Consider the following 14164-nt stretch of genomic DNA (forward strand, 5'->3'; position numbering starts at 1 on the left):
CTATCCTTTTTCACCTGTTGGAGGACTTTGCTGTCCATAAACTCTTTAACCTTCCCGGCTTCACCATCAGCTCTCAAACCTGTCATCAGTTAAGCTGGTTATCTACAGGGGTGTTGCTAGGTCTGGAAAAGATCTGGGGATTAACTAATGTTGGGGCTGTGGAGACTCGGGGCTAGCTAGTCTTTTGGTTGTAGCTCCTGAGCTTCTATCCGGGGCTATAGCCCACTCATCCCCCAACCCCTCTAGCAAAGCCTCTGGTTATCTATAAGACAGAAGTCAAAGTATAAACTCATTCTCCTCATTTTCAAAACTAAACATGGACTTGTCCCATTCTATCTATCAGCCAATCTCACTCCCTACTCTCCCCATCGCTCCTTACGATCATCCTTGGGTCACCTCCTTGCCATCTCTCGTGTCCCTTGTGCTCCCTCTCCGCTCTCTTCCTCTCCTCGCTCCCTTACTCTGGAATGATCTCCCTCTCTGCACTACTGACACTCTATCTCTATTTAAATCCAACCTCCTACCTCTCCTCCTTTCTGAAGAACCAATTGCATAGCATTCTACAGCACCAAATCTGTTCTCCTTTCCCCCTAGCTCTCTACGACAATCCCACGGCATTTGTCCCTCACCCCTTCATCCTAAACCCTAGCACTTCCTCTACTATTCTGCTCCTATATCATGCTCTACTCTCCTTGTCCCTGCTTCATGTTGCTACATCCCACTGCATACTCTGGTCTTATATCCACATACTCTCAGCCCATTGTTAAGGACACTGGTACTCTGCTAAATGCTAAAAAGTGGTGTAAGTATGTCTGTGCTAAAAATGCATTGTTTCCCCTGTAATGTTCATTAAATAAATTAAATAAATAAATATACCTTTTTTAATTAAACTAGTATAATTTAATTTGCGTTCATGGCTGAAGTCAGCTGGTGTCCTTCCATAGATCTAGCAGAGCATTATATAGCTGAGGTGTGTGGTCTCTGCTTTCTTTTCATCTCACACTTACCACTAGTGTTGCTATATTTAAGGCCTGATAGGCGAATTTAAGGAACCTGGATTACTGTATTAGGCCACAAGGTAATTGATAGGGGAGACAGTTGCTACCCAAGATGCCCGTTGATGGTTATTGGCCTGCAATAGGTCTTGTCTGTGCAGGAATTACAGTAAGCCCATTGATTGCCCACAAAGACCTCCTCTTTTTTTGTGATACAGTCTCCAGGTTCTTTTGGGTGGAACATTAGTCTATATTTGTTTTTTTCCTGCAGGAGTTACCTTGGATCAGTAGGAACTGGAGTTACTGGTGGAAGAGTGGCACCACCTTACGGTCCGCCATGCCTGACGTACTGCCGTGCTCAAGAGAGTAGGATTATGTATAATATACATAATCCTCTCCCTCAAGAGCTAATATTTTGTTGGTTGTCAATGCAGTTGCGATAGTGGCTCTATGGCTCTTAGGAACACACTTTTACTAATACACTTTTATTATTCTCAAAGTCAAAGTACATCCTCAAGATTGCTCACATCTTTGAAAATACAGAAATTCATGGTGTCCATATTAGTCTTTTGCAGAGGAGCTGGCCTAAGGGAGTCCTTCCGACCACCATATGTTTCTTTTATTTCACAGCTCCTTCAGACAACTGCTTGCGATAAAGTTGGAGGGGGCGTGATGTTTCCCAGTAGCTCACTGTGCCTTTGAAATTGTGGCTTACTTAGCATCCGTGGATGAAATTATGAGATGCAATGCAATAGCTTTTAAAAGAAAATAGGGTAATGAACAATTAAGCATGATTTCCCCAGAATTCTGTTTGGGGAGGAAGAGAAGTGTTCATTTTCCTTCTGAATCTTTCAACATTCTTGCTAACCAGTTTAAAATGAATCGAGCACATTATTTAGTTCTGTGTTTAGTCATAATAATTACCCATGAAAACTTAGGCAAACACATGTGTTCCATTCCTTATGTAAGAAAAATGTGTACCAATCACAGAGCAATTGTTCATTGCTCTATGGAAAAGAAATTCAGATTGAAGCTCAGATATCCTGACTTTAGCTAACTGGGCTTCAGTGGCACACTTTCATAGGCTTCACACCTAGTAAGCTCTTCATATGCTCCTGGGTTGTTACTAATGGCTAACACTTCTGGGACCTTTTTTGGTTTCAGGCTGGGTTAAAATATTCACAAAACCCTTGTGCCTTTAGATTCTGATAATGTTTTTCTGTAACTTCTATGGCTACTTATGGGGTAGCCTCTCCAGGTGTCTTCAAAATGGACTGAACTATTGCAAGAGTGTGTATTACTTCAACTGGGGTAAACTCTTTCCAGACTCTCTGTGACTTCAAATTCAAGTACCTCTTTCCAGACTCTCTGCAGCTTCCAATTGAGATAGCATTCACCAAATCCTCTGTAAATTGAAATTAAAATTAAAGTAACCTCGTTCTTGCCACTCTGTGATTCAAGAACAGAAAATGGTAACATATTCTGCACCGTGTGTGCTTTACATTTGTGTAAAGTCTCCCTGGTCCCTTTGTGACATTAAAAGCACTTTCTAGTTGGGGTAAATTATTGTTGGACCTTGTGTGCCATAAAATGTGTGTGATCTCTTCCTGGGTCCCCTGGGTCATAAAGACGCTCTTACTTACTCCTGCAGGCAGCTTCAAATTATGGTTAACTCCTCCTAAGCAAACCATGGCTTCAAGTTGAAGGAAAATGTTTCTGAACTCCCTTTGTATTTAATTTGGTCAGCCTATGCCCCTGCTTTCTGTAACTTAGGCATAAGGAACCTCGACCTGGAGCCGCATTTGCTTCAAATTGGGATAACCTTCAACTGGGCCTTCTTTTGACTTTAGACTGCATTACCTTTTTATCTGACCACCTATGTTTTCAGATTGGGAAACCTCTCCCCATGCCCAGATGTCCCTTTTTTGTTCTGAATCTGCTGGTGGGTAGGAAGCAGGGGATGTTAGAAATTTTAATGGTTTTGATCATATGGTTTAGTTCTAATTTTCCGCTCACATTATTCAAATTCATGTTTCTTTTTGAATTCTTTGCTCGCTACCTCTTTGGTTTTCTTTTTCAGTCATTCGCCTTTCGCTGAACTAATTACTTTTTGCCTTTTTCCTCCATGTCTGTCTCCCTGTCTCCTTTGGAGTCTGTTCCTTTCTCTCTTTCTCCATCCCTCTTAATTTCCATTTATGGCCCCTTCTGTCTGCGCTGTTCTCTTTGTCCCCCTCTCTCCATCCACTTCCTCTCTTCATGTTTACCGCCTTAACAATCTCCTTCCTTTGCTTTCAACCTTGGTCTATTTCCTTCTCTTCCCTCACATGTTTATCTCCTTCTGTCTTTCTTTGTGTCCCTTTTTCTTTTCTTTCTCTTCTTCTCTCCATCTTTTGCTTTCTTTATTTCCCTATCTGTTTTCTTTTGTTGTCTTTTTCTCTGTACTTCCTTTCGTTCTTTCTTCCTATCTATATTTCTATTTCTATCTCTTTCTTTCTTTCACTTTTTCTCTCACTCGTGCTCTCTTTTTCTCTCATCTCTCTTTTGTCTATCCTTTTTTCATTCTCATCTTGCTGCCTGTTTCACTCTCTTGTTCACATGTTCACTTGTTGTGTCTTTCTCCTCTTTTTTTGTCCCATTCCCGTTTTTTTTATTTTTTGTTCCCCTTCTTTGTTTTTTTCTTCTTGTCGTTCTTTCTCCCGTTCCAGGAGCCTCAAACAACCGTTATCCATAACCCTCTGGATGGCATTAAGGTATTTCCATCTTCACTTTCCCTCTCTTTTCCTTTGCCTCGATTTCTATGGAGAAGTTGTTACCAACCTATCACATAATTGCCCACTTTATTTGCTCATTTACGCGCTTCTATTGCTTTGTTGTGCTTCAACTTAGATGTGTTCTGTCCTGGCATCAATTTTCTGGTAGCTGCTGCACAATAAATGTCAGTGACCACGCCTAGCAGGCTTTGTTGAATACTATTTTATTTCGGAAATACAAGTAGATGACAAACCCTGCTGTAAGGATGGATCCAGAGGTGCTGAGTGAGGAGATGTGGCTGTACATGAACGGAAACATGCATCCTAACTCTCACCTTCCAAGGGACACTGTGGAGCTTGGAGGAGACAGTCACTGGTTGCAAACCACCACATCCCACAGATAGAACTCTGTGAGGGTTCCGTCACTCACAGGGCACCACAATTGAATGAGAGGCGGTCTACATGGGTACTCACCAGGCTAGAGGCAGTCCATTATATAGATGCATCCATTAGAAGGTTAGAAGGTGAATCTGTAAACTTGTGTAAAACGCCAGACTATGAACCATGGTGTGGGAACCAGTATCTGGCACTTGCATGTCTTTGAACTTCTCTCAGTGCTGCAGTGAACTAGCCTAGGGAAATAAGGAGATTTTCTACCAAGGTGGTACCTGTAAAATGTTTGTCGGCCAGAACCAGCGACATGTCCGGCATTCACCCAGTTTGCCACCCTTTATAAAAAAAAGTTAAATACATGGTTTTTAATTTACTGCTGTGCTCGATATTCAATGTAATTGTGGATCTCAAGCTATTCATTTTACTGCATTTGTACTTGTACATTTGTTCAGGTAGCAGCCTGTTTGAAATTCTGTTAATTTCTATATAAATTAGTCGATAGGCCAGTCTGTATCTGCTGAGAACTCTGGAAAGAGGTTGGTATGTGGCCCACCCTGTAGACTCCAGGGGATGCCCCGAATGCAAGCCAGCCCATGCCAGTCCACTGTTTGTGGGAATGTTGTCACATAACACCTCTCTACCATCTAAGAGTGTTTCCTTCAAATAGAGGGTGTGGATTAAATGGGTGTGGGGCTTACCTCCCCTCTCAGCGCAGGTTGTCCCTCTAAAATAGGCCAAAGATTGAAAGGACATAAAGACAGGAGTCTCCTTCCGTTGTGAGATGTGTGCCAAATCATTTGTTTGTTTAGGAAATAAAAATGTATCATTCTCCAGAGAGAGATCAAGGACTAAATTATTTGGCGATTAAACACTACCCCTCATCTTTGAAATGGCTCTTTTGGAAAAGGGTTAATTCATGTTACATATTTTGTGTCCCCATGCACTTGCGCATTCTCAATGTCACTGGGCCTTGTAAAATCGTTGTTTTGTTCTCCCCTGTTCCCCTCCCTTGCAATGTCGCGCTCTGAAATACTTGTGTACGAGCGCAACAGAAATGAAATATCAATATCCCCCTCTGTCAGCCACTGACACATGGTCCTGTGCATAAATGCAGCCTTTAAAATGTTATGCCTGACAAATATTGAGAATGGAATCATGTGACATTGTGACCAAGCCATCCCAGGCATCCGATTACATCACCCAATCAAAACTCAGTAGAAGAGTCAATGCTGTTGCAAAATGGCCCGGTTGGAGACCTTCATTTTATCAGATACAGTTTTGAGGTCTACCATATTTAAATGTCACTCTTTTCTTCCAGTGCCTGATTCTGAGCTTCATAAAATATATGCAAAGTGATATTACTCGATGAAACAACACCTTTCTTATTTGCTCCATATTCTGTGCCTATATTTGTAAAGACACAGAACATGACCAAAAATCGAGGAATGACACTTTTCTTATTTTACAGCTCAGAATCAGACTCCGACTTCATAATTGGGGTTATTACACCTACCCTAGGTTGAGGTTTAGTCATCTCTCATCACTGGCATGAGCTAGTGTTGAGGTGCACATATGAGAGGTATGTCTGTGATAGTACCTCCTATAGACAATGTGCTATTAATGTTATACTATAGCAGTTATCACTCTCAGACGAATAAGGCCTGGCTGTCATGGAACGTCCAGTTGAATGCACTCAGAGACAATGCTCATGCATATTTTAATCAATAAGCGCTATGACATGTGCAAAGCTAAGTACTGAAACATATTAATGGTACAATAATTGAAAAAACTGCAGGCCTTTAAAACGAATTGATCGACAAAGTTATGAAAGTAAATCTCAAAAAGAAAATATGTCTCTCGAAATGCACAATATGTAATGGGGACCAGTAGAGTTGAAAGCCAGAGCCATTCCAGTTATTTTGACATGAGTATATCCACGAAACCTAGGGATCAGACCATCATCCGCCCAAATACCTTTGTAAACCTCTTCCCAAAAGGATGAAGAAGAGAAAAACAAGCAAGGGGAGGGAAATTAAATTCGAGAATAAACAGGCAAAGGAAGAATGAATGATCAAAGATGCAAAAATACGGATCAGAACATCACTCTCAGGTGTCCCTTCCCCTCAAGCATCAAATCCCGGCGTTCACCATTGATAATTCAAAAAGTGAATGCAGACATAATTCTAAACACCTTCCCAGGTTGGGAACACCTCCACCAGAGAAGGATGTCATTAGCAAACTGCTCTTCTGGAGACTCCACATTTACATGTGGGAGACGCGGCTTCATGAAGGGGTTTTCTGGGGTGCTTAAAAGGGAACATCTTTGGTTCCTCTCTCATAGCAGGTATAGCAAGGGAGAGAATCACTGATAGAGACCCAGGAGCTTAGCATTGCAGTTGAAGTTTTAGGAAGCAGTACAATTCCTAAAGGTTGTTTTTCAGAATTTCTCCAATTAAGACATTGCTTAAATTACAGTAAAAGCTACATTGGTGGATATTTTCTCCTGATTACATGGAAATCAAATGATTACATGGAAATCAAATGTATTGAACACCGAAGTGAGTGACTATAAATAGAAGGGTGACATCCTGGAGAGGAAAACTAAAACATTTTTCAAATGGATTGTGTCCTCCCACGTTTTCTCATCTTTGATATATTCATAAGTCTGCTTGCAGCTTTGGAAGCATTTTGCATAGTATTGGTCGCTGTGTGTTATCGAGTCGTGCCCTGAACGGCCTCCGTCCTGTTTCGGGCCATGAAATCGATGCTGGTATAAGTAGCTTGCGAGGCGACTGTTGCCTTAGTTCCATTTTTTCCGCATACTTAGCACGCTTTGGACAGTTCTTTGCCTCAGCTAATTCTTTCTGCATATTTTCTTCGAAGTCGAATATGTCTAAACCGAAGACTGGCTTCAAGCGGTATTCTGATTATGGGGCTAAAATGCCCATTACGGACCCACATCGGATCTGTTTGTGGTGTCTGGGTGTTTAGCACAGAGTCAACAACTACGGCTCCTGTCAGTCGATGACAGTGAAGGCCTTGAGGGAGAGGACGGGAAACTCATGGCTGGTAAAATCTGCTTAAAAAAGAAGGTCATCGAACGATTCCAGGGACATTTCCCCGGAAAGAAAGCAAACAAAACACTTAAAGCACTCGAGATCCAGATCTCGTCACTCGTCCTCCTTGTTCTATCACACAAAGGTGAAGAAACTACACCTTAGATCGCTGTTGTTTTCGTCAGGCTCCTCTCCTGACAGACGAGTTAATTTCCCAAGCAATTCAGCATCTTCTGCTGACTGAGAAAAATTCTGTCTTCAAATACTGGAGGTTTTTCAGAAGGCGGCTCAAAGTGCCCCTCCAAAAGAGCCAAAGAAGGCTTCTGGGCCCACCGCGTCTGCTAAGACCGGCAGAATGTCTACTGAGATCACTACTTGCACTCTAAAGAGCCCTGCCAGTAAGTCTGCTTGACATTTGTCAAAGGAGTCTTCGTCTCGACACAAGGAAAAGTCAAAGCCTTCCTCCGCGACTCCTGTGATGGAACAGGTACCTAACCCTTCAGAGACAGTACCTCTGTAGAAGCCTTTGGCCTCTTCGAGGATTTCGAAACCTTTAGTCGAGGGATCAAAGTCTTTCAAGGCTTTGAATAAGGCTGATTTCTTTAGGAACATGGGGTCCATTTTAAAGACTAGGATGTACCTTTTGGTTATGTATATGGTACTCAAAATGTGCCTGAATAATTGGTTCAGATTAATCTAGAATGCAAAATCTGATTGACACTCTGAAGGAGGCTGGTGTCTTAGACATCGCACCAGAGACAGACTTAGCCACACTTTCAGGTCATTCTGACCCCTCATACAGACCAGTGATGGGAAAGGTCACTGAATATCTGGGATGCGGAAAGTCAGTAGCAATATTGAAGAAAGATGATCTAACTGACATCCTTGACAGCGGACCTCCAAGAGAGCCAGTATTATCATTCCACACTGCCTTAGGTAAGTACTAGGGAGTTAGAATCTAGTTAAAACCAGATATTACACCGGTGGTCAACAAGAATTTGACCAACAAATGAAGGGCTGCCTCTATAGAACATTCTTGTCCAGACACCACACTCCTCAGAGTTTGGTGGTATAGGCAGCAACATCAACTTCAAAGTCTGTAGCCTATCCATCTATCCCCCGGATAGAGATGACAAAAGGTTTGACGCCTTAGGAAAAGGTATTTTCTGCAGGCAGCATGGCCCTCAAATCCATAAATGCAACTTGTGCCCTGGCCAAGTATACTCACACTTAGTGGGATGTTATAGCTTTGGTTCTGGACCATATCCCGAGGGGGAGGAGAGAGAAGGTTTTCTGAACCTGGTGCAGGATGGCAAAGCTTCCATGTGTCAGTCTCTACAATCTGACCTGGATTCAGCAGATCCTGTTGGCAGGGCTATGGTGGCAAGTGATGTCTCCAGGAGGTTTGCTTGGCTCAGGAAGTCAGGGTTTGCACCTGACGTTCAGTCATGTTTATAGGATATGCCATTTGATGGCTTCCAGTTTTTCGTCTCAAAGGCCAATGAGAGCCTAGAAGAATTGGAAGCATCCAAGGCCGCAGTGAAACCTCTGGGAGCAGCGATTTGACAACCTAATCAGCCCCAGGGGTCTTCCCAGGGATGGAGGGCCCCACTTGTTTCGTGTTTACTCATCTATTGCAAAGAAAAGAGGCCAGATCATGCAGATGGGTTAAAGAATAGCTCCCCATGGTTTCAAAGGGAAAGCTTCTCTCTCAGCCTCTCCTTCTTTGCCCTCAGCTTCAGCAACAACTCCAAAACCCCTCTCAGTCCTTTGTTAAAAGGACTGTGGTGGGGGGGCAGACTCACTCAGCATCTGGAGAGTTGGCGGGGCATAACATCCGATGCTTGGGCACTGCAGATAGTGGCCCCTGGCTACTGCCTCCCCTTTTTAAGAAGACCCCCAGATTGTCCTCCAAAAAGGCCAATCCTTGAGGGATCCAGATCTGCTCCTCTTACAGGAGATCTTTATCCAGTTGGAGAAAGGTCCAATAGATTTGGTACCTGCAGCAAAGAGGAATCAGGGTTGGTAGTCTCCCTATTTTCTAATCCCCAAGAAGGACAGAGAATTGCGACCCTTCTTGGACTTCAGACGCTTGAACAAGTTCCTCAGGAAGGACAAGTTCAAGATGGTAACTCTTTTGCAGATAATTCAGGCCCCTTTCTCGAGGATTGGTTGGTCTCATTGAACCTTCAGGATGCTTACTTTCATGTGCCTATTCATCTCAAACACAGAAATTACCTGAGGTTCCCAGGTAGTAGCTCTCATTATCAGTTTCGAGTTCTGCCATTCAGGCTCACCTCTGCCTTCACCAAGCTTATGGTCGTGGTGGCAGCCAGTTTAAGGAGCGAAGGTATTCACATCTTCCCCAACCTAGGTGATTGGCTGATCAGAGCTTGTTCTCCCGAGCAGGCTCAGAATCATCTCAGTCAGACTTGCAATTTCCTCCACAAGCTGGGCTTCTCCCTGAATTTCAAGAAGTCCAACTTGACACCATCACAGAAGCTTCAGTTCATTGGAGCAGTCCTGGACTTGTCCTCTGGGAAAGGCCCCTCCCTCCCAAGTTGATAGCTCAACATCTTTCACAGATGGTCCAAATGTTTCATGTGCCCAGTATCTTACAGCCTTTGACTTCCTAAGGTTGCTCGGCCTCATGGCATCCTGCATTTTCCTGGTTCTAGAAGCCCGTTTGAGAATGTGATCCCTCCAGTGAACTCTCAGATCCCAGTGGTTTCAGTTCTCTGGCAGAATGACAGACCTTCTTCAGGTCTGGAACAAGGTCGCTCAGGATCTCCTGTGGTAGCCATGCCAAGAGAATGTGCTGAAAGGAGAACCCTTTTGGCAACCATGGCTCGAGATGACAATTGTGACAGATGCCTCCCTCACAAGGTCGGGAGCCACATGAACAAACTTTCAATCAGCGGTCACTGATCTCTGTCGGAGTCCAGACTTCACATCAACCTTTTAAAGCTGAGAGCAATCAGGCTAGCGCTGATGACTTTTCTGTCCTTGCTACAGTGGGAACATGTCCTGATAAGGCAATACAGTGGCCATGTACCACCTCAACAAGAAGAGGGGTATAGGATCACTGCCTCTCTGCAGAGAAGCTATGCAGCTCTGGTTTTGGGCACTAAGAGAAGGAATCTCTCTGCTGGCAGTTCATCTAGCCAGAGAAGATAACATAGTGGTGGACGCTCTGAGCAGGCAAACAACTATCTCCCACTAGTGGGAGTTGGTGGAGGAAGTCCTTTTAGAGATATTTGCCATTTGGGGAACCCCTCAAGTGGATCTGTTTGTAACCAGTGTCAACAGGAAGTGCAACCTATTCTGCTCTTGGGAATTTTCTCTGAGAGGAGCTCTAGGAGACGTGTTTGTGGTGGACTAGGAATGTCCACTTCTGTATGTGTTTCCACCAGTCCCCGTCATTCCTCATGTCATCAGGAGGTTTAGAAGTTCGGGAAATCCATTATCTTGATTGCTCCCGATTTGGCCAGGAGAACGTGGTACCTGGATCTTCTGGACTATTGACATTTGCCCTTCGATTCTTCTTCCCTAAACAGAGGACTTGCCTTAAGAAAGGGTAGATCTCCTTCATCCAGAAATCAATACTCTGATTCTTCACGCCTAGTTTCTGAAATGGTAAGATAAAAAGATTGGGACGTAATGGAGGTGTTGCTTTGCACTGAAAGGCCAGCAACAAAATTTCTGTACCACTGCTGTTGGAACAAGTGTTGCAGCTGGTGCAGGGAAAAGAGATTTGATCCTTTTACATTTAATACCAATAAAGTATTGTCTTTTTTGCTCTGTCTAGCCCAACTAGGGTTTCAGGTCACAGTAAAGGAATACTTGGGGCAGGTTTGTATTTTCAACCGTTCTCCTGATGAAGGCTCATATTTCAAGGTGCCCATTGTAATCCAATTCTTAAAAGGATTAACAAACATCTTTCCCCTGGTCCCTTTTAATGTACCAGTTTGTAACTTTAACTTAGTGTTAAGGCATCTACTTGTCCACAAAGAATGCTAACCCTTAAGATGGTCTTTTTGACAGCAATAGAATCAGCCTGCAGAGTGAGTGAATTGCAAGCTCTTTCTGCTAAACCACCTTTTACAACCCTTTTTAAAGACAAGGTAGTGTTGAGGGTGCACTTTCATCTTTCCTAAGGTGGTATTTGAATTCCACTTAGTAAAGAAAAATTATTATCTGCCTTTTATCCACCACCTCTAAAGAGGGGGAGAGATTGTACTGTTTAAAACCTAGAAGGGCCTTAAGTTTGTACATCTCCAGAATGTCCAAGGTCAGGCAGTATGACCAGCTTTTTATAGGTCATTCAGGTAATAAATTGGGGTTAGCTGTCAAGCAAACAAGTTCACGCTGGATAATCCTATGAATTTCAGAATGCTATTCATTAGCTGGCAAGGATTTACCTAATGGCCTAAGAGCGCATTCCACCCAAAGAGTGGCTACTTCTTTGGCTCTTCAAAGACAGGTGCCTGTGCCAGACATCTGTACCGCTGCAACTTGGTCCTCTTTGCATACCTTCAGCAAAATATTATTGTCTGCACTGTATGTCAGGTCAGGAAGTCAGATTTGGCAAGGCTGTACTCCACAGCATCAATCAACAAAAATTATCTGTGGCCACCTCCTAAACTGACTGCTTTGAGAGTGTATCAAAGATGAGGAATACGTGGGAGCACACAACCCATTCGAAGAACAAATGACTTACCCCTGCTAATGTTCTTTCGGCTGTATGTTCCTCCCACATATTCCTCATCGTCCTCCCATCCTTCCCCTCTTACTTGCCGAGAATTTATGTGATTTTACAACTTCCTCTCTTTCAACGTCTGGTTCACCCATTAAAAACAGATGAGCATCAAGAAGGGAAAAAACAAGAACTGTGGCAACAGTCGCCACGTAAGCTACTTATACGAGCATCAACGTCACGGTCGAGGACAGGACAGAGGCCATCAAGGTCCATGACTCGATGCTGCACAGCGCCCGAAAATATGAAAACCTTTCCAAAGCTGCAAGCAGACTTACGAATATTTCAAAGATGAGGAATACATGGGATGAATATCCAGTCGAATGTACATTACCAGGCGTAAGTAATTTGTTCTTCCGACGGCAATAACATCACCTCGCAGAGTCAGTGAGCTTCAAACTCTTTCTGCTAAACCACCCTTTGCTACCTTTTTTAAGGACATGGTGGTTTTGAGGGTAAGTCCTTCTTTCTTACCATAAGTGGTATCTAAGTTCCACTTAGCAGAGAAAATAGTGTTCCTGCCTTTTATCCACCTCCTCATCCTTCTAAGGAGGACCATAAGAAACATCCAAAGGGGAAAATGAACATAACGTAGACTGAAGCCCTGAGAGGATTAAAATTGGGTGAGTGTATGAACCAAGTTGTTAATGTAACATCCGACAACAAAATCTTGGGTGAGGCTAAGACCTGCGACGATGGGCCGGTAAATGATGACAGACATACATCATCAGCTGGTAGGCTGGATAATTAGGAACCGGAGGGTGACATATTAATATCAGGACGTAGGCTGAGGCCACTTGGCTTCCGCCACTCTCTAGTACACTTAAAAATTCAGACCTCGCTGCTCAACTCTCCTGTGACCTTAATGATCTAACAGAAAGAATTTCTTATAAAAAAAACAGAGTCTTGCCTCTGTTCAGATCAGGCTCTCGGCCTTAGAAGCTAATTTGTCACAAGAGGACTTGAATATAATACAAACACAGAATAGCCCCTGTGGTGATCCCCCTTGAAGTAGTTTGGATGTGAAAGTAACAGAAGAGGTATTCGGAAAGGATTACCCAGTTCCGACAACTCTCCCTCCGGCGCAGAAGACCCGTTTCCAGCAACCCCTCACTGGCCACAGAAAGTCTTCTGATAGCGATTCCATCAGTTCCTCTGGGTCAAGCCACGATGACTCTGTATGGGGAAATCTGAGTGCTCGAGTGAAAACTCAACCTATGATTATAGATCTGAATGACCTCCAGAGGGTGATCTTGGTCTCCCTCTCTATCTCACTGGTGCTGTTTACAAAACTCTATGAGCCCATCCATGATTCAATGCAAGACCAGGCAACCTTGATCGCAATGTTTCAGTCAAAATTTGGTGCCTTGGAAGGATTGGCAATGAAAGTGGAGGAACGCCTCAATAAAGAGGTTGAAACCTCGTAACAGTGGCAATATCGCCTTTGCGATATGGCAAGAAGGAAATCAACGATAGGGCAACGCTAATGGAAGCTATCCTTGAGGACTGTAAATGGATGAGAGCGACCTGGGAAAAAGATCAGATGCCTACTCAGTTAATAATAGTCACAGGAAGTCCCCAGCAAGATCCTATAGTGTTGGACGCTTCAGCTACCCACGGACTAAAGGATCACACTCAATCGAAGTTGGAAACATGTTCTCCATCGTTACAGGGAAAGCCATAGTGGCTATGAAAGATGTAAAGGAAATACACCAAGTAAAGGGGAAAAAAAGTAAAAAGTGCTTATTAGGAAAAACAAATCAAATGGATCGAGGGCCTTCTAACTTAAGGACCCCTCCACCTCTTTCAATAAGACAGTCCCAAAAGAAATCGAAGAAAGAGCTGACACTGCCAGCTGTGGCCCTATGAAAATTGAACCAACTAGCACTACAACTGGCCCTGAGTAAGGACCATTTTGAGGAGAATATTGAACTAATTGATGACCCTTGCCTCAGTGATGATCTGCTGGAAGTCATAGATCAAGAGGAGGATGACAATGCTTGGAACAACCTTTCTCGCTCAGAGTGGGTTGAAATTGAAAGACTGGCCACCAGGTGGAATTGGACCCCCTAATGAGGCCGAAGTCGGCTATAAGAACTCTTGTTAAGAAAACACACCCTAAACCATCAGAAGAAGTCTTTGTGACTATGGAACAGAAGAAGGATCTACTGGGTCATTCTAGAAGTGCTACGCAGACAAGTAACAACAGGCCCA

The 14164-nt window shown here is 43.5% G+C and overlaps 1 protein-coding gene across 21 annotated transcripts in view; it reads left to right on the forward strand.

The window, feature by feature from the left end:
- CAMK2B (calcium/calmodulin dependent protein kinase II beta) overlaps positions 1-14164 on the forward strand; it is a 1630344-nt gene that overhangs the window by 1204862 nt on the left and 411318 nt on the right. For 14 of the 21 annotated variants that reach the window (XM_069618981.1, XM_069618979.1, XM_069618978.1 and 11 more), the window contains one exon: positions 3701-3745. The exons of the other annotated variants lie outside the window; for them this stretch is intronic. In XM_069618981.1, coding sequence (XP_069475082.1) covers positions 3701-3745 — 45 coding nt within the window. The remainder of the gene's footprint in view (positions 1-3700; positions 3746-14164) is intronic. 21 annotated transcript variants of the gene reach the window in all.

This window comes from Ambystoma mexicanum, chromosome 10, assembly GCF_040938575.1.
Source record: "Ambystoma mexicanum isolate Mex_15411 chromosome 10, UKY_AmexF1_1, whole genome shotgun sequence".
In the NCBI taxonomy this organism is placed as follows: Eukaryota; Metazoa; Chordata; class Amphibia; order Caudata; family Ambystomatidae; genus Ambystoma; species Ambystoma mexicanum.